Raw genomic sequence first — 19997 nt, 5'->3', positions numbered from 1 at the left:
GGATCTAGTGCTACATAAGGGAAGTCCCAGTTGTAAGGGAGGCATGGCATCACAAGCATGACAATGACACAAGAGTTATAGATTTCAAAACCTTTATTAAAATCTTGAGGTTTGTAAAAACTCCTACTTTGCCCTATAGATATGATGGGAGTAGTCTCTATCATGACATAATAAAGAAAACACAGTCCTAGTCAGTCTTTGTCAAATCAAAATGGCCTATACTAACAAAATGTTATGCCTACCCTATCTCTTATACAAAAAGTGTGTAAAGGGAAATGTGTATGCAAAGAAAAGACGGTGTTATAACATAAAAGATTAAGGTGGCTGAGTCATCTTTCCTCCCCACATTGGACAGCACAGAGTAAGGCGAACCCTGTAAACAGGATTACACACTCTGGCGCAGCTTGTCAAAACAGGCAGATCAAAACTTTGGTAGAGGCCCGCTTGGCCTTCCACATTAAAGTCACTTTTCCAGTTTTCCAAAAGTTCTTTCACAGTTCAACAAAAGTTCACGTAGGTCTTCCTCTGATGGGCTCGGACCTTTCAACACAAAATGTACCTGATTCAACGTCACATAGGTCTCCCTCAGTCGGGCTGGGACCTCGCAATCACAGCACTTGCCCAAACTTCATTCACATTTGTTAGGGGTTCCCTACCCCTTTCTAATTTGATATTCCAGGTCTCTCTCGGTCGGGCTCCGACCTTTCACTGATGTCGAAGGCTTTCAAATGTGCAAGGCCTTTTCCATAGACCTCCACAGAACCACTTCAACTTTCACTTAATCTCTTCCATATGGTATTTGCCCCAGTGTCTCTTGGTCTTGGTAGTTCCATAACACAATCAGCAAAGTTCAAAGAGATCTTTCTCTTAAAGCAATCACATTTTAACTTCCCCTTTCAACAAGATTAATCTTGACCATTGACATTTCAGAGTTTGTTCACATCAAACATTTTGCAGAGACTTTCGAGTGGGCTACTTCCTTTCACCTGACCACTCTGCTACTCTATATCACTGACTTCACAGTTATCGGTAACTTTAGAGTTTCTTTTGCATCTCATCAGCATGCATGCAACCTTCAATTGTGAGATACACTGTTGCGGCTTCAATCTTTCCTAGACACAAACCAGCCTTTCATGTCTTTTGCTAACTCACCAGGTGTGTGCATTTTATTCTTTTCTCTGCGGCTTTGATTTACGAGTCAAGATAGATGCCACAGGCTTGGACTCACCTCCCCATCTGTTGTTCACCTAGGAGGGTCGCTGGCATCCTTGACACACAATGCAGGCTTCTTGTCTAGGATTTGGATTTCCCATAGGCAACACCCCCCTGCAGGGACTTTCAGGGTTTCCCTACCCTCTTCACTGGTCCCTCGATCGATCATCCTGCTTCAGTAGGTACGCCTTCGCCTGGGAGATCTGCTCCTTCTCATGTCTCATCTTGCTTAGTGGGTCCCTATGTTTCGCCTTTTATCCATGTGGGGGGAGCTAATGGATATCAGATGAATGTGATTAACGTCAAGTGATGGACTTTGCCTGACCTGATTAATGGTGCATGTCCAATGATATATGTAAGTGTTAGCATCTTTACTCTGTCGCCCTCTTCCTCGACCATGTGTTTGTGAAGTGAAGGGGGGTTGGGAAGTTGGAGAATCCTATAAAATAGGATAGGGTATGGGCATGGGAAAGGGGGGATAGCGTGTCTCACCATCGGTTGTCTTACCCCCACTAGCCAAAGATCCCTCACCAAGGTGATCCTCCTGCACTGGTCCACCCCTAGGGTCTAGATCCAAAGGCGATAGCCATGCCCTGGCCATCTTTGGTTTCTCACACAGTGCACCATCATACCACCAAGGGGAGGAGACATGAGAGGGATAGAGAAGCCCAGGTGTTCAAATTCAGCTGTTGGAACAAAGCTGAAGAAAACAGGGAAGCATGGCTTCCAATGCTGAAGGGAAGTTTGCGTGTAAAAGTGCCAGAGTAGCACTCCAAGAGAGTGAAGCTGATGGACGCCAAAGGTTTGGAACAAGGTCTCAGGAAGGACCAAGTCGGAGATGGTGTCTTCACCAGAGACACAGGGAAGTGTCTCACTGATGCCAAAACTACTTGCAGAGAAGCACCGATGAACGTGCCAAAAGAAGAGCGAAGCACGGGTGAAAAAAAGTCATCCTGACAGGAAGAAACACAAGATATTTTGGAGCTGCAGGCCCAGTGACACCATCCCTGAATCAAAAAAGTAACCAGGAAAGTGGAACTACTGAGTATAATGAATGGAGTACGCATACTAGACCCAGTGAGATACAACTTTATATGAAGTGTGAGTACCATTACAGGGTAACCCATACTCATCCCAGTGGGGCACCAGTTCACAGGAAGAGACGACTCCTCAGTGGTTTACTCATACTCATCCCAGTGAGGCAAAAACTCATAAGAAGAATGAGAATCATCCTAGGATTACTCATCCTCGTCCCTATGAGCCACAAGTTGAGAAGCAGAGGGAGAATAACTGGAAGAATATTGATTGTGGTAATCAAGATAAAGAGTGGACAGTGAAACAAGAGAGACTTCCAAGTCTGTGTAATAAGGAAAAAGTAAGAGAGCTATAGTTAAGAAGAAAAAATCAAATCAACAAGACGTCATAAGGTCAAGTGAAGAGAGAGAAGGAAAAGTGGAAGATCCCACTAGTTGAACTTGTCGACTTGATAAAAGTGATAACCAAGAACTGTCTCAAAATATGTTACTAGCGGAATCAGCTGACAAAGCAGCCCACAGGAGAAGGCAGTAATTCTCCTGTGTCTTGGTTGTTTTGTGAGTGGTAGTGTCAGATCAGACTAGCTTTTGGACAGTAAAAAGACTTTTCTTTTGGATTTACCAATGACTGTCGAGTACCCTAGTTGGTTTATTTGGGTAGGGAAAACCATAGCTTAGGGAAAGTCAGGGTTTTCAATTTTCTTAAAATACAAACCAGTTCAATATGGAAGTTCCGAGTCTATCTCCTTCTTGCGACCAATCACAGCTTACAGGACCACCACCACTGTTAATGCTGCTATCAATCAGCACATAGATACTACACAGGGAGGCCAGCAACTGCTTCCTGTGGATGCAGAATCTGGTGACCTTGGACCATCTTGGTCCTCTGTAGAGATTGGCAGGCCTGTATGGCCAAAAGTTCCCTTTTACATCCCCACGCTATTCCGTCGGGTCCCACAAGAATGCTTCTTGAGGGAACCTCAGAAATATTGAACTTTCATTAAGCAGTGTGTGTTGCAATTCTTGTGTAGACCACCATCATTCATGGATGCGACTACCAAGTGCACTTTTGTTCTCACCCATTTATTGGGTATGGCAGCAACCTGGACCAACCCCTTGCTTTGGGGCCTTGTTGGACAAAATGAACAATGTTTTTAGCACACACTTTTAGGCATAGGCCAGAGATCTGGAACTCTGGGACCTTTCGCAGGGAAAATCTGGGGTTTTGGAATACACTGAAACTTCAAGGCCTGTACAAAAGAAAGCTGTTGTTTCCTACCAGAGTTCAAGTGAGGTCCGTGGTACTGGCATTGTCCACCTCATACCCAGAATTGTTAGACCTAGTGCTACAAGTTGTGGCCTGACGTCTCCTTCCACTGGAAATGCTAAACACCATTTTCTGGGTCGAGACACTGTTTCAGAACCAATTAAGATTGAGGGGTGAGTGATCCACTCTCGCCTGCCGAGACCGTAAGAAGAAATGCTCTCAATGCAAGTTGGGTATTTCCAAGTCTCATCCCTGGACAAATGCACGTGGATGAGCCTGATACATGAAAAGACCACACCGGATGCTATCCCTGGGTCAGAAGCATGAAGCCAATGTGTTACTGGATTCAGGAGCCACAGGTAATTACATGGACATTTCTTTAGCAGATGTATTGCGAATTCCTGTTGTGGATAACCTGATCTTGACCTGGTCAGTGCCATAGATTTTACCACGCTCTCCTCTGGCCCTGTCTATAACAAACCAATGAAATTCTCTTGGTTCTTCCCCAAGAACATCAAGAAAATATTGTCTTTGATCTGATTGCAGCACTGAAATTTGGCATCATTTTGGTATCCCATTGCTGCAATTGCACAATACATAGATTAACTGGCTAAGAAGACATGTGGACTTCTGTTACCGCTACTGCAAGAGTTCCAGTTTTACATCAGGCTTTGCTGTCTTCCACCCATATTGTAGTGTCTGTCTCTCCAGGTATGCCTAATAAATACCAGGAGGAGGAGGACATGTTTGATAAAAAATAAACAGGCAGAGCTTCTGCTGCCACACTGTCCTTATGATTGCCATATCAAACTCCTCCCTGGGGTTGTTAGTCCCAAAGGGAGGGTGTACTTCCTCACCCAAAAAGAAGATGCGGTCCTGAAAGAATATGTAAATACTGCTCTCACTAAGATATTCATAAGAGCATCCCAACCACCAGCTGCTAGTCCTTTGTTCTTTTAAGCCAAAAAAGGAAGGACCCCACATAGATCATCGAAAGATGAACCAAGTTAAAGTCAAAAACAGGTATCCTGTTCCATTAATCTCAGTTATTGGTTATTTCTATTTAAAAGGACATGGGGCCTCATTATGGGTCTGGCGGTAACCATGCCTGTGCTAACATCGTCAAATATTACCAGCGCCTGACTTCCCTGTGCCACGGGGTTATTACAAGTCCGGCAGCCGGGAAGTCAGGCATCGGTAATTTTGGTAATCATCATTTGCAACGACACTGTTGCTAACAGTGCTGGTGCTTCCATGACAGCTTTGTCTACCGTGACCGATGTGCCCGGCAGGGTCAGACCTGTTGGGCACAGCGGGTCCAGCAAGCCACCCCGTAGTTTGCCGGTCCGGAAACAAGGGTGCTGGTAAACTCACTGGCACCCTTATTTCCGGACTGGCAAACTCGGCATGAGGCCCATAGTTCTTGTCAGTAAGATAATGTCATCCCTGCAGAGTTTCTCCATCCCAGTCTTCATGTAAAGAGGTTTCTGGTATTTGTGAGCATCTCATGTAGGCCATGACGCGTACAGCTTTAGGGAGTTCCTCATGGGAGTCTTTGACCCCTAATGGGAAGTCTCTCACTGTGAGGTCACACTTGCCTCTACCCATAGGGAGGGTATTGCGGGTGGGCTGACCTCACAGGAAGGGGTTCCGCTTGGGGAGATGAGACAAATTCCCTCAATTCAACAGACATATCACATGTGCTTTACCTGCGCAAATACATTTGTTGTGTATAACAGTGATTGTGTGATTTCTTTAAACCATGAATCCACATATACTGTTCAGTAATGTTGTGTTTTCATGCACCAATAAACCATATGTGTGTCTGTGTGATTTTGTGATTTCCCCACCAAAACATTGCAGGTGGATGAAACAATGTTATGTGTGTTCTGCTTTGCCAAAAATTCAGGAGGACCTTGGATTGTTTTGTTCTTCTCTCTTGCAGAAAAAAAAATGGCGTCTCTGCTAGAATATACCCTTTTTCCTTAAAATTATCTGGCACCTCTCCCTTACTTTGAATCTTCTCCAACCTACAATGTATCTGTATTCTCCTGCACCAATAACTCATGCCCCCCCACTGTGATTTTATAATCTCATCTACCTAATAAACCAAATATGCTTCTCAATATTTTTGCATCCTTGTTCACCAAAACATAACATTTGCCTCTCTTTGAATTTTTGTGTTTTCATGTTCCAAATACATCACAGATGCAGATTTTTGATGTTATCCTCTCAATATCATCAAAACAAAACAATCACATACGCATCTCTGAGATGTCATTGTTCTCACCAAAAAAGATCATAGTTGCTTTCTCCTTCATGTAAGAGATCGCTATGCCCTATAATTGTATTCACATATACCAGACCATAGCAAGTGCCTATGTGTGATTTTCTGTTCTCATGTGCGAAAACAAATAAGTGGGCCTCATTGTGCTTTGGTGTTGCTGTTGTAGCCTCTGTTTGCAAAATATGGGTTCCTGCTAAAGTTTACCCTAATATAATAATCAGGTGTGCCTCTGCTCACCTAAACCGATGAATTCCCTGGACAGTGCTGGTATTGTGTGTTCTCCTGCACCCAAAAATGTAACTTTTCTCTGTGATTTAGATTCTCTTGCACCAAAATAACAAGTGTGACTCTTTCTGATTATGCACTTTTCTGCACCCAATAAAATCACGTGTGGTGATCTGTGATTTTGTCTTGACACTCCAGAAACATGATATGTTTCTTTCCTCTCTTAACCACTAATAAGTGGGACACTCTGTACTTTGGTGTTGCTAGTGTCTCTAGAAAAAACAGTGTTACCCTGTTACACTCTAGTTTAATACTTGAACTCCAGTCCTTTATACAACTTACTCTCAATGTATTTCTGTTTGAACCTACTCTGGGTCTATTCCTAATCTAGCACTATTCCATAAACATGCCTTTTCTTAGACTAAACATAGCTCTAACCTCGTGCTCCTGTCTCTTCAAAACACCATGCAGAGAATCATTTGAACTTCAAATGACCTGCCTCATGTAGTTGCAAATTCGAACTCACTCACACATCACTTGCCTTCGTGAAAAGAATTTCAAAAGCTCGCCCTTGCTCAACTCATTAAACCTGAGACAGTGCGTGTTTATTTGTATTTGCAGTTGCCTATTTAACAGGACATCTTAAACGTAGTCATAAATGCATAACAAAACATTCAAGAGATAATGGGCCTTATTCGCAGAAGCGTTTTATAATGGAACACTCCCATTAAAAAAAAAAGGTTTTTGAATCTGGCTCTTTGTCAAAAACCGTCTGCAATATCACGACTGCTGCATTTTTCTCTTTACAGATCTGGCAGTGTGGAGGATCACTAGAAATTATAACATGTTCCCACGTAGGCCATGTATTTCGCAAAGCCACCCCGTATACCTTTCCCGGGGGGACTGGTCATGTGATCAACAAGAACAACAGGCGACTTGCGGAAGTGTGGATGGATGAATTTAAGGATTTCTTCTACATCATATCCCCAGGTAACTGCAATACAATGTGCCTAGGTTTTCATTAATATTCTACCAACTGTACATCATTGAGAGTGCTAGTGTATCATCTAGAATGCAACATATACATATCACAAAAGTAATTGATTGTTTTATAAATTGTAAAGTTGATCTAGGTCAGCTAATTCATAAAAAAATAATATTGACATTACGCATCTTTTTCTTAAACATATCTTGGCATACAATAGAAAAATGTGTCAAGATCATTTGCATGCCACTCCCTTAGCCCTTTATTAAAGCGCTCCCCAAATAGAAGACAAGCCTGATGCTTGTGGTGGGCATGCATATTTTGACTGACAGAGGGTCATTTCTAAACTGCCCTAAAATTGTGATCTAACAGGGTTTTCAAACATGTTCAAGTAAAGTCACCCTTCCAGGGTAAACTGATATTTAAAATACGTTTAGAACAATAACAGCTCCTCTTTGAGCAGCAAGCAGCTTTCACAATTTTTAAATTATCAATACGTTCCACAAAGACTGTCACTTTGATGTTCAACCCACATGATTCACCAGTACTGTAATTGTTTCTAACACCCAGCCATGTGGAGGGGTGGGTATTTGTTGGGTGGGGAGAGGGTTGTTGAACCAGCATTTACTGAAGTTAACACTACCGGGGCGGGGAAGGTGTAGGTGTTGCCTCCTCTTCTTTTCTTTGGGCAATCTTTGATAAATTCTTTGATACTTTGACATGGCTTTGTGCTTTTGCAATCTCTTCTTTACTCTTCTTCACAAAACATATTGTAATGGTTACCAAAGGATACCTTGGTTGCCCTCCTAACTGGTTTAGATTTGCAACTTTGAGCAATAATCTCAATGCATTTGGGAAGTGAGAATGCTTAAAAGAAAGGCTGTTAATTCACCTGGACTAGTAACTAAATGAGGGGAAAATATACTTCTTTTAAATTTGGAAACAAGCTCTCAGTCAATTCATAAACTCTGTTTTGCAAGCATCTAAAAAATCTCATGAAGTATACAGGTGGTTGGGGGTACGGTATTTGCATGGAAAGGAGTAAGCAGTATGAGTGTGGGTTCCAAGTGAAGTAAGAAGGACTGAAGAAGGTCCCATCACCAGTGAAAAAGACGATGTTCCACTTGAAAATGTACTGGTAACTTAGGATATTCCGAACCCATTTGAGGTGTTTTCATACCACCTATCACCGCTCTACCTCTCTCTATAAATAAATGCAAGGCCCATTGTACATGACCAAGAGATATAGATGCTCAAGATACCAGAGTCTGTGAAGTACAGGCAGTTTTACCTCATGTTATTTAATGTAACCCCTTAGGTCCACCTTGACACAACTGGCTGTGCCCAGAAGAAAAGTGTTTCTCCACAATTGCATGGTTCTCCTGCATGGACAGTTGGCGTCTGTGTTTGCAGTTGCTGACTCTCATGCTGTGATTGACGTACTGAATTTTACGCTGGATGAGGGTTGCCAGGATATGCGACTCTTACAATTTCAGATTGTATTATTGAGTAGCAGGGGGAAGTGAATAGGGCCATGAGGTTTCCCAGCTTCTTTCATCTGTCCATCTGCATCACCACCAAACATCTTTGTTTGCTGGTGCTCCGATTAACTTTGAAATTCCTTGAATAAGCCCCACCCAACATTCAAGCACTCAATACGGTCGCACTCGCTTGGAGGATTGACATTGCAGAGCCCATGATCACTGGTGCTAGTAAATGGCTTAGTCAAATGGCGTAGCCATTCTTACATTTGTGACCTGGACTATCGCTGTGTTGCTGGCAGACACAGATTATTTCCTAAATCATGTGGACAGCGTAACTTTTCAACAAAAATGGATACTCGTCCCTCTACTGAAGCAGATATTTGATATGTTTTTGAACACTCCTTTTATTGGGTTTAAAAAAAAATACAGTTAGGAGTACATGCATCATATGTCATATCTTTGAGTGCAGTTATTCGATAGTTACATTTATGGAGTATCACACTTATTTCTTAAAGCTCCTAATCCCTCACCCCATGCCCTTTAGCCATCCTGTTCTCGCCACCAACATGGGGGCTACCCACCCTCTCATAACACCCCCCCAACTTGCATATGTTGTGGGATATATTTACCCACTTAGCTGTACTCCCTTACAGAACCAAGCTGCACTTTAGCAGAAGCAGCAAAATGGCTGTGGTGGCTCCTGTGAGCACCACTGCCTCAGGGCAAAACTGTGTTTCGCAACTACAAACAGATGGCTGCACCATCTTGCCAAGCACATATCGGGCCGGATGGAACAAGGGGGCACACTGAGAAAGCCTGCCAGTGTGTTCTTACATGTGCAAAAGAAGGGGAATGAAAATGCTGCTTTGCTGCAAGTCAAAGTTTCCCATTGAAAAAGGGAAATATTTACATTTAAAAATGATGCTGCGCTGATACTCTTTTTCCTCTGTTCCTCATCACACTACTTTATTAATGAGTTCCTGCCATGCTTATCCACATTCACAATGTGCTCCAACAGACAAGAGCTGTACCCCTGAATGACAGGCTGTTATTCAGATCTAAAGAAATCAAAAGAAGCTTTACTTTTGGGGCTACACAATATCAAAGATCAATGCGTCAAAGAGGCCCTAGCTCTCTGGGCCCATGTCAATTTCAGTGCATCTGTGTTTAAACAAATTGCTGCATACCAGAAACTAACTCTGTCTACAAAACAATGTGGGAATTCAGAGGGGAGAGAAAAAACAAATTTGCAAGGAAATTGTCCGCTGTCATCACATGTTTAAATGTACTTTTGCAAATAAAGATAAATATTTGTTTAAAAGTGTATGTTTGATAAGGCCCTGCCCTTATCTGGCAATGTGAAGGGGTTTTGTGCTGTGAAACATATATGGGAGATATTATTCAACAGGCTTTTTTCTGACTTATAACAAAAATAAATAAAATAAGGAATTGAATTGCATTGGCTACATGGGGGAAATCAGCCCCAAACAGGTTTTGGCTTGGGGGTTGCCAGCAACAGAAGGCTCCTCATAGTAGATGCAAGAACACACAAGTGTTAATTGCTGTTAAGATGGATTTCTGAACTGTGACCTGGAGGGGCAGAGGTTCAGAAGGCCAGCCTAGTTTCTTGGAACAGGGTAACCTCTGGACAAGCCAGACCAATCAGGGTAGCGATGGCGGCGGTCAAGACTAAGTCCAAGAGGGGTGAGGGTGACGGAAAGACCTCAATGAGCACACAAAGCAAGGACACTTACAAATTACTCCAGATAGGTGTTATATTAAAAATATAGACACATTTATTACAAGGCCTTTGTAACATCGACCATAGCACAGAATCACAATAATACTGAAGTAAACCAACACATCACAATCAATACTATATATATACAAGACCGCGGGGTCTAAGGAGTTAGGAGCACGTAATATGTAGACCACCTAGATGGGGAGGAAAACAGGCAGTGCAAGTAATCATTAGACCCAGTTCGACATCCGAAATACACCTAACTAGGAGGAAGTCAGAGCCCTACAAAGAGAGGAGCCTTATGCTCAAAGTACCTGCACACGCTGGTGCCAATGGACAAAAGAGGGCCTCTTCGAGGATATCAGGCAGTTCAGGAAGGTGAATGAAGCGATGCAGAAAAAGTCCCCACTACTCAAGCAAGGCCTCCACTTGTGGGCAGAGGCAGGGTGAGAGTGCGGGATAGAGTCGCTATTTCACAACAGCAGAAAAGAAACGGCTTCTGGGCAAGGGCCCACCGGTTGGGGTATGGACTACTCGCCGGTCACCGATGCAGGCAGACCCAGACTTCTCCAGTTCAGTTCACGTTGCTGGCAGGTTCAGCTGCGATGATCAGGACGTCTCGACACCGTGTAGATTCTACGTAGCAGGATGCAGGGTCGAGGGTGTCCCAAATGCAGTGGACATGCACAGGTTGTTCCCACAGCAGGGCAACACGGCAACCGCGGTTACTCTGGTCTGGGCGCATTCGTCTCACTTCAGACCTGGGAATGCCAAGTGTACAAATTCAGAGTGAGGGTGCCGTGGACGCAGAGCAAGCAGTATTCCAAAGGCGGTGGTGACAGAGCAAAGCATCTTGCGTAAGCTGGTCAGCCCACTGGTTGGCCCAGGGACACTTCCAAAGAGGCTTACTTGCAGGGTTTGATGAAGGTGCCGGGAATAGTTGATCCCACTATTCCAATGAGTCGAAGCGCCTTCGCAGACCTTCTAGGACAATCAGATGCAGAGGGGTCTCGCAGGACGACAGCAGTTCAGGGTGCAAAACCTTCAGCGGGTCACCAGTGGTTCCTTGACTCAGCCTATTGTTCCAGGATACTTGGCTCCTTATCCCTTGTTCGGTGTGAACGCCGGAGATCGACATGGTAGTGGTGTTTTCAGCCTCCTCTTATCCAAAGTTCCCTTCACGCCAAAACGGAGAGGGCCCAATGGGAGATCTGCTCACAAACACTCACACCATACGTGGACCTATCACGGACCACGGTGGTCCCAGGCATTCAGGACACTCCAGACTCTCTGGCACCCAGGATGTGTATTGGGAACAGACATCCCAACCCACATCCTGGAGGCACACACCAGGCACACACACAAGGCATGCAGAAGCCAGTGAAAGCATTGTGTTTCGCGGGAAAGTGCATGATCAAATGAGGACTGCCCCGGGTCGGCTCGACCTGGGGGAAGGTGAAGGGGCAAGACGGTCAGCGGACAGGACAAAGAACCTTGTGGCATGGCCATTTTGGGAGCCAGGCCACCTATTCGTGTCAAACGTTGGAAGCGCAGATACATGGCACAAAAGGGTTCAAAACACAAGAGAAAAGATAGCTGCCACCAGTCCCGTTCGTGACACACTTGCACATTTCATAATAAGTCCAGCGAGAGTTTCTAGGTCCTTTGGAATGACTAGAGACCCAAGAGCGCGCTAATGTAAGTTACGGTGCACTCTTGTTTCATGTTGCTCAAAAGCTGCAACATGAGGAAAGGACTAAGGGAAACAAAGTCTCCCAGTACTGACTGTCTTAAGGGCATGTCATTTTCCCCATAAGAATTGAGCGAAAGCCCAGAGGAGTGCAGCGGAAGGCTGGGCTTCTCTGGCAAAGTCTAGATCAGGGTGTAAAACAACAGCACAAAGTTTGGGGGTTGCCACATGGAGGGAAACTACATGCAATTATGAAATCTTTCCTAACAATTGCTATCTTGGCAGACTTTTGTCTGGACTGAGGCCTCTTACAATGGAACTTCTGGGACACCAACCCGTGAAGTGGAAGCAGCAATAAACCTTCAATGAAACAAGGGAAACCCCTCCCCACACTGGGCTGAATTTACAGTTGGTGGTAGCGGAAGAGAAACAAATTGTTCCAGTGAAGGATAAAGGATGCACATTTGTTTCAAAAGAATATTTTATTAAGAAACATTTAAAGACAGTAATTTTTGCAACAGAACGTTGCAGGAATGTTAAAAAGCTAACAGTTTTAATGTAATATTGTGGGTTTTAATTTAAGACATTGTAGCCTTCGCTGCCACCTTGGGAACAGAAATAGCAGAGAATTGGGTATTCCACGCAAAGTGTACCTGATGCCAATGTGAAAATCAATACTGATATGCCAAATGATAATCCATACTCATGTATAAAGTAGATTTTTAGGCTGAATATTTCACACTGAAAATGACTAAAAATGATTAGAATGGCGAAACTGTCTCACAAACTGGAGAGTTGGACTGGTATTTTCTGCATAAAATATGTAAACTGTTTATGTAATTTGTTAAGATGCCCCAACTGTACAAATGTGCCATTTATGGCAAAACTGGATTTTAGCTAAAGTAACTGTGGGAGGTTCTGGACATTGTAAAACTCATATCATAAATCTGACATCATGCCATTGAACCAGCTGGGAGGAAGGCAGTCACTCTCACCCCTGACGAATCCAGTTATTTAGAAGCGTGCATAGCTAAGCCTGCCCTACCATATAATTCTATGATGTCACCATGCTCTATACAAAGGGTTGTTGACAGAACTCTGCACACATACTCTTTCCTGAATTTCCTGCACCTGCGTTCCTCATCTTCCACTTCATCTTGCCAGATTCCAGATCCCACTGCCAAGCCAAAGCATAGCTGATTCCAGATCCCGCTGCCAAGCCAAAGCATAGCTGATTCCAGATCCCGCTGCAAAGCCAAAGCATAGCTAATTCAAGATCCCACTGCAAAGCCAAATCATAGCTGATTCCAGATCCCACTGCAAAGCCACAGCATAGCTGATTCCAGATTCCACTGCAAGGCCAAAGAATAGCTGATTCCAGTGCAAGGCCAAAACATTGCTGACCATGCCAGCAAGTCCTCAATCCAGAAATCCCACTAAAAATCCCACTAAAAATCCCACTAACCAAAGGGAAAAGCTCTGGTATTCTTTTGGGAAGCATCCTGAGACCAGCCTGTCATTTTGCCCACTAACTGCATGCCCGCTGCAACCTTGCCATCCAGCTGTCCTTGTATCCGGTGACCAGACAGGCCAAGCTGTTGTTCTGATAGGAGAGTCTGCCGCTACCTGGTGACCCGAGCCCTGGGGTCCAGAACCCGGTTGACTGTTCCTAATCCCAAATTTAAGAAAGGACTGTGAGTATTCCCATCCCATAGCATGCAGTCTACCCCATCTTGACTGTTGTCTTTGTGCCACTCTCTAAGCAACCCAATCCATACCCTAATAACTGGTAGAAACTGTTCTAATTTTCTGTGCACCCTGTTCTTGTTTTCTAGTGTTAGCGCAATTCTTTCATTCACCTCATATTGTAACTCATTAGTAATATTTGGAGTAATTTTAATTAATTCCCACATAGATCAGAACCCGGTGGGAAAAGGTTGACGTCGCAAATCAATCTTTGAACATACTGTGGCTTTCTTTAACAATATAGTTTAAATAATTTCGTTTAAGTAAACTTGGCCTTTCATTGTTACAACCAATTTTCTCTTTTGGACTGCTCAATTTTCCTAAAAAAAAAAACTCATTCTACTTTCCAAATCTCTCTCAATTCTTCAGTTATAGCCCTCCTTTAACTTCGGTATTGTCCCTGTGCTGTTCATCTCTCGCCCTGCCCAAAACCGCATTACGATTCAGTGTTTTTCACCCGTATTTTGCAACTTTTCCATGTGTGAATTCGCTGCACTGGGTTTTCAGTTTGAATCTTTGTTGTGAACTGTATGCTTTTGTGATACCTTACCTTATGGTTGATAGTGATATAACATACGTGATACTATGATAAAAAATCTGTATACCTTTATTTAAACACACATACAATTAATTCATTCATTGTCAAAACCCAAGTGTCATTTTGGGCCTTTGCTAAGGGTTTTTGCCTCTTATTTTGTAAGGGAAGGTCGGATTTTGCCTATGTTTACTGCCTCGTATCCCTGTCTATGTGCTGCTTCGTTCGGTCCACTCAGTATTTGTGGGTAGAGGGAACATTGCAGGGGGGAACCTTCACTTGGGTGCTTTCTATCCTAATTCAAAAAGTGCTCCTATTCATTTGTGCTTTGGATATGGTATACTAGAAGGTTAACTAAGTGCATTGCTTCCATTTCCATTGTCATTATCACCCCATTTATTTATTTTTATTTATTTATTTATTCGCATTTGTTAAGCGCACATCAGACCAAAGGCATCGTGGCGCTGGTTACAGAGTTGCTTACTTAGTTACATACAGTTCAAGTGGATACATTTTTTGCATGAGTGCAAAAGCATTAGGAGTACATGCAATCGTGTTTAGTTGAATAGGGCAGTTTTAAGCTTTTTTCGGAAGGAGAATAGAGATGTATCAGCTCTGAGGTCAGTAGGAAGAGAGTTCCAGAGTTTAGGTGCGAGGAAAGGGAAGCCTATACCTCCTGCTTTGATTCTGTTGATGCGAGGTATTGCTAGTTGGTTCGTATATTGTGCTCTTCTAGGTCTTGTGGATTGGTATCTTTGTATCGTGTCTGATAAATAGGAGGGAGCTGTGAGGTTGATACATTTGTGGGTGGTTGTGAGGATTTTGAAGGAGATACGGTCTTTAACTGGGAGCCAATGTGCTGCTATTCTGGCTTGTGTGATGTGTTCTCTTTTGGGTATGCTGAGGGCTGCTCTGAGAGCATTGTTTTGAGTGGTTTGAAGCCTAGATAGGTTTTTTTGGGAGGTTCCGGCTAAGAGCGCATTACAATAATCTAGTTTGGCTCCTATAGTTGCTCGGGCGATGGAGAGGCAGCTATCCTTGGTTAGGAATGGTTTTATTGCATTAATGAGTTTAGTAGTAAGTGCTGAGGCCGAGACTATGGCGCTGACTTGTTTGTCCATGGAAAGTGTTGCGTCTATGTGAACCCCAAGTGTTTTGACTGAGGATAGGACAGGGATGATGCAATTGTCTATGTTGAAATTGATGTACAGTGGGTTGAGTTTGGAGAGGGTCGATTTCTGTCCTAAAATGAGGATTTCGGTCTTGTCCCCGTTCAAGCAGAGGCCGTTGGTAGCCATCCAGGCCTGTATGGTAGAGTAGATTTGCTGTAAGGTAGATGCGTCTTGGAGATAGTTTCCTGTCAGGGGGAGGAGTACCTGTGTGTCGTCGGCGTAGTTTGTGTATGTGATTCCCAGCGCGTCAAGTTTGTCAAATAATGGTTTGGTAAAGAGGTTATAGAGCGTGGGGGCAGTACAGGAACCTTGTGGTACCCCACAGTGGATGATGGAGGGTGCAGCATGAGCTGTGTTAGAGAACACTTTCATTGCTCTTCCCTCTAAGAATGATGTTACCCAGGATGCTGCGTCCTTAGAGAAGTGTGCTGCGTGTGTCAAATGGCTGGTAAGAGTGGTGTGGTCTACCAAGTCAAACGCCGCTGAAAGGTCAAGGAGGAGGAGGAGGGCAGGCTTGCCTTTGTCTAAGATGTTGGTAATTTCGTTTTTTAAGTCTAGAAGGGCGGTTTCAGTACCGTGTCCCTTGCGGAACCCGGATTGTCTTTTACCTAGGATTGCGTTCTGTTCCAGGTATAGTTGAATCTGTTTATGGGCGGCCTTGTCAAGTAATTTCAGGAGGAAGGGGACTGTGGTTATGGGACGGTAGTTGTTAGGGTTGGTAGGGTCTAGTGTCGGTTTTTTTAAGAGAGGGCGGACCCAAGCCTCTTTAAGGCTGTTTGGAACTATGCCCGTTTTGAAGGATGCATTGATGAATGCTGTGAGAAGGGGGGCGAGTGGTTCTGCGCAGTCTTTGATGATTTTTGGGGGGCATACATCACCCTTACATTGTGATGGTTTGAGGTGTCTGAGAATGTCAGTGACCTCAGTTTCTGAGATTTCGGTAAATGTAAATTTGGGCCCGTTTCTTACTTTAGCATGAGGTATTATCTGAGCATGTTCACTTTGTTTGGGTAAGGTTTTAAAGTGGTGGGATATTTTGTTTTGGAGGAGGTTTATTTTTGTAAGCATGGCTGATTGAATGCCTGTACACCATGCCTCGTCTTTGACGATCTCATCAGGGCATGTGGGTGGTACGGTTAGCTCTTTGAATATATTGAAAAGTTCTTTGGAGTGGGAGTTGGCATTGGAAATGCGGTTGTTGTAAGTTTCTGATTTAGCATGGAAGATTGCATCTTTGTATTTTTTAGCTATGGATTTGAAGTTAGTTTTTGTGCTATCACATGGGTTAAGCTTCCAGTTGTTTAGGGCTAAGCGTTTGTCTTTGCGCAGGGTCTGGAGTTCCTGAGTGAACCAGGAATTGGAGTGGAAGGATTTTTTTTCTTTTTTGATTTCTAGTGGGGCCGCAGTGTTGACAGCCATGGTGATGGTGTCTTTGAATATTTCTGCGAGGATGTTGGGGTCATCGAAGAATGGGGGCGCTAGGCAGGGTAGATTGAGGAGTGCAATGATATTATCTGTAGTGAGTTTTTTGGCGCTTCTTGCTGAGGTTGCTGGGGCTTTATTAGGCACTTTAGCGCTTATTAAAATAGGGATGTCAAATAGGAGAAGGTTGTGGTCTGTCCATGGGAGGCTGGTATTGGCGGTGATGGCTGTATCACAGTTGTGATCTATGATCCAGTCAAGGATGCGTCCTTTAGAGTGAGTAGGTGAGATGATCTTTTGAGAAAAGCCTAGGTCTTGGAGGTCCTTGGCTAGAGAGATGGCAGTTTTGTCCTTGGAGTCGTTGAATCCTAAGTTAAGGTCACCTATGAGAAGTGATTTAGTAGATTTTTTAAGGTTGTTTCTTAGGAGGTGATTCATTTGACCTATGAAGTTAGAGGTTGGGCCAGGAGGACGGTATATGGTGTGAATATTTATTGTGCTATTTGGAGAGAGTGCTAGTTTGACTGATAGGATGTCTAGATTACCTTCCTCTTGGTAGGGTATGGCTCTAATAGGGAGGGTTTCTTTGTGAATAATGGCTACCCCCCCTCCTGTTCTGGCTGTCCTGTCTTGTCTGAGGATGGCATACCCTTGTGGAAGGGCAAGTGAAATGGCTGGGCCGGAGGCTTCGTTGAGCCATGTCTCTGTGACAGCGAGTAAGTCTAGGTTTTGAGTAGTTATTAGGTCATTTACTTCTAATGCGTGGGCATTGAGTGATCGTACATTGATTAAAGCGCATTTGTAAGGCGTTGGGCAAGGGAAGGAGATTTTTGAGGGTGTGGTGAGGGAGTCTACTTTAGGTCCAGTGGTGTAATGAGAGTAGGAGTTACTGCTTGGTGTGGTAGGTGAGTGTTTATGTTCCTGGCATGTGGATGTTTTGTTATGGGAGTGGAGTGTGTGCACTTTATAGGTGCGTGAGCTAAGTCTGTGGTTTCTGAGTGATAGGTGTGTAGGAGTGGCATAATGGTGGGTAGGGATGGTGCGGGCTCGGAGTCTGTCTAGTCTGAGGTTGAGGGTAGGTATCATTAGTGCTGTGTTATGTGGAGTGTGTGATGGCTTGGGCAAGGGGTCTATTGTGTGAGATCGATGGTGCAGGCTGATTTATAGTGGTGGTGCTTTAGAGTGGAAGGGTGTGGTGAGGTAATCAAGGTGAGTAGCGTGCTAATTAAGCAGGTGAGGAGGGGAAGAGAGTACATAGCAAAATATTAGTGGCAGTCAGCCTGGAATCAAGTCTAACAAAAAGGGGCAAAAAGCAGTGTTTCAGCAATAGATAACAGTGGCAGTCTACCTAGATTCCAATTTAACAAAGAGGAGCAAATTGCAGTGTTTCAGCAATAGATAACAGTGGCAGTCTACCTAGATTCCAAATTAACAAAAAGGGGCAAAATGCAGTGTTTAAGCAGTAGATAACAGTGGCAGTCTACCTAGATTCCAAATTAACAAAAAGGGGCAAAATGCAGTGTTTAAGCAGTAGATAACAGTGGCAGTCTACCTAGATTCCAATTTAACAAAGAGGAGCAAAATGCAGTGTTTAAGCAATAGATAACAGTGGCAGTCTACCTAGATTCCAATATAACAAAAAGGAGCAAAATGCAGTGTTGGGCATATTAAGGGGTATTCAGATACACATATAGCGGAGCAGGCAGTGTATCTGCATTGAGACACAGTATGGCTAGAGAGGGTGCGTAGCCGTGAGCGAGCAAGACGGGTTTTTAGTACAGTTGTCGCGTGCTGTCCTTGGGTGTAGGTGTGTACGGCAGCAGCCAGGTGGTAGTGTTTTGCGCCAAAAAAAGGGGGGGGGGGTTAGTCAGCTTGGGGATAAGTGAGAGTGCGTGTTCTGCTTCTGGTGGGCTTACCCGTAGACCTCAGGTGCTCCAAGGTGATGGTTAGTGGTCCTGGGGCGGCGAGTTCTCCATACTGGTGCTCTCCTGTGAGGGCCAGGGGGACTGGCAGAGGCAGAAGCGGCTGAAAACAGGCTCAAAACAGGTAGCAGCCTTGCCTTCGTGGGCCTTGGCAAGAGTGGGCCGGCTTCGCCTGCCGGCAGCCAATGGGGGTGAAGATAGGCCGGAAGGCCAATCAGGTGGCTGCTGGAGGCTGGGTTAAGCAGAGAGGGCAGCAGGCATCGGGCGGGCGGCCGTCTTTAAGTGGATAGGTACTTCGAGTACCTATCCACTTAAAGATGTACTTAAAGATGTACTTAAAGATGTCACCAATGGAGTGGTACTTAAAGTACCACTCCATTGGTGATTGCTGCCCAATAGTAATATTTTTGTGATTTTTGTGAATTTAAAAAATACATTGAATACTGTATTTTCAACAACCGGTCTGGTTCATGGTCCATTGTGACCCGGGGGGAATTTGTAAAAAGGGGGTGTGAGACGGGCCGGGTACCGGCTCAATTTGAATTAATTGATATTAAAGAAAAAGCATTCCTATTGAGCACCACATCCCAGGCTTAGACCAAGTGTCCTGGTCCAGTGTGTGACGCCCGATTGGAATCCTTAACAATGTATGTATGTATACGCGTGATTTTGTGCCCATCTATGTGGGTTAGTCAATAAGTGTAGAGTCGTATTCTGTCACAAGTAGTGTGGAGACATGTATAGTTTAGAGATAGGTATCTACCAGTGTTCTCAATTGGTCTGCTTGTGTGGGTTTGTTGCAGCATTTTAAGACCGCACATTCTAGCAATCATATTTTGGTTGCTATGGATAGCCAGGCCTGTTTTGTTGGGGTCGTGTCTGTTTTCCAGTGGAGGATCAGAGGTTTTTGGGCTGAGTGCATTAGTTTCCTATTCATCGGGTCGCTGTGCCGATCTTCATCTCTGGTCCAAAATGACATTGGGGCCGGGTCTAACTCTATGGTTACCCCATGTATCTTACTGATCAATTTGTGCATCTTTAACCAGAACGTCTTGTTCTTTGGGCAGGTCCATAGGATATGTCCTATTTTGCCCAATTTCCTGCCGTGTCGCCAGCATTCGGGTGTATGTGTGAGCCCCATTCTGTGCTTTTGCTTGGTGTATAGTATAATCACTGGACCAGTTTGAATTGAATCTCCCTGTTACGGATATTATATGAAGTTGCAGGTATAGCGTCGAACAAACCTAAGATATCACCCGGGTCGATCAGTGTTTC

At 44.1% G+C, this 19997-nt stretch overlaps 1 protein-coding gene across 5 annotated transcripts in view; it reads left to right on the top strand.

The window, feature by feature from the left end:
- GALNT13 (polypeptide N-acetylgalactosaminyltransferase 13) overlaps window positions 1-19997 on the top strand; it is a 1280472-nt gene that overhangs the window by 643424 nt on the left and 617051 nt on the right. For all 5 annotated transcript variants that reach the window (XM_069616427.1, XM_069616426.1, XM_069616425.1 and 2 more), the window contains exon 7: window positions 6835-7015. In XM_069616427.1, the coding sequence (XP_069472528.1) occupies window positions 6835-7015 (181 nt within the window). The remainder of the gene's footprint in view (window positions 1-6834; window positions 7016-19997) is intronic.

This window comes from Ambystoma mexicanum, chromosome 9, assembly GCF_040938575.1.
Source record: "Ambystoma mexicanum isolate Mex_15411 chromosome 9, UKY_AmexF1_1, whole genome shotgun sequence".
Classification (NCBI taxonomy): Eukaryota; Metazoa; Chordata; class Amphibia; order Caudata; family Ambystomatidae; genus Ambystoma; species Ambystoma mexicanum.
Note: the sequence above shows the minus strand (reverse complement) of the source record. Positions and strands in the feature narration are given on the sequence as shown.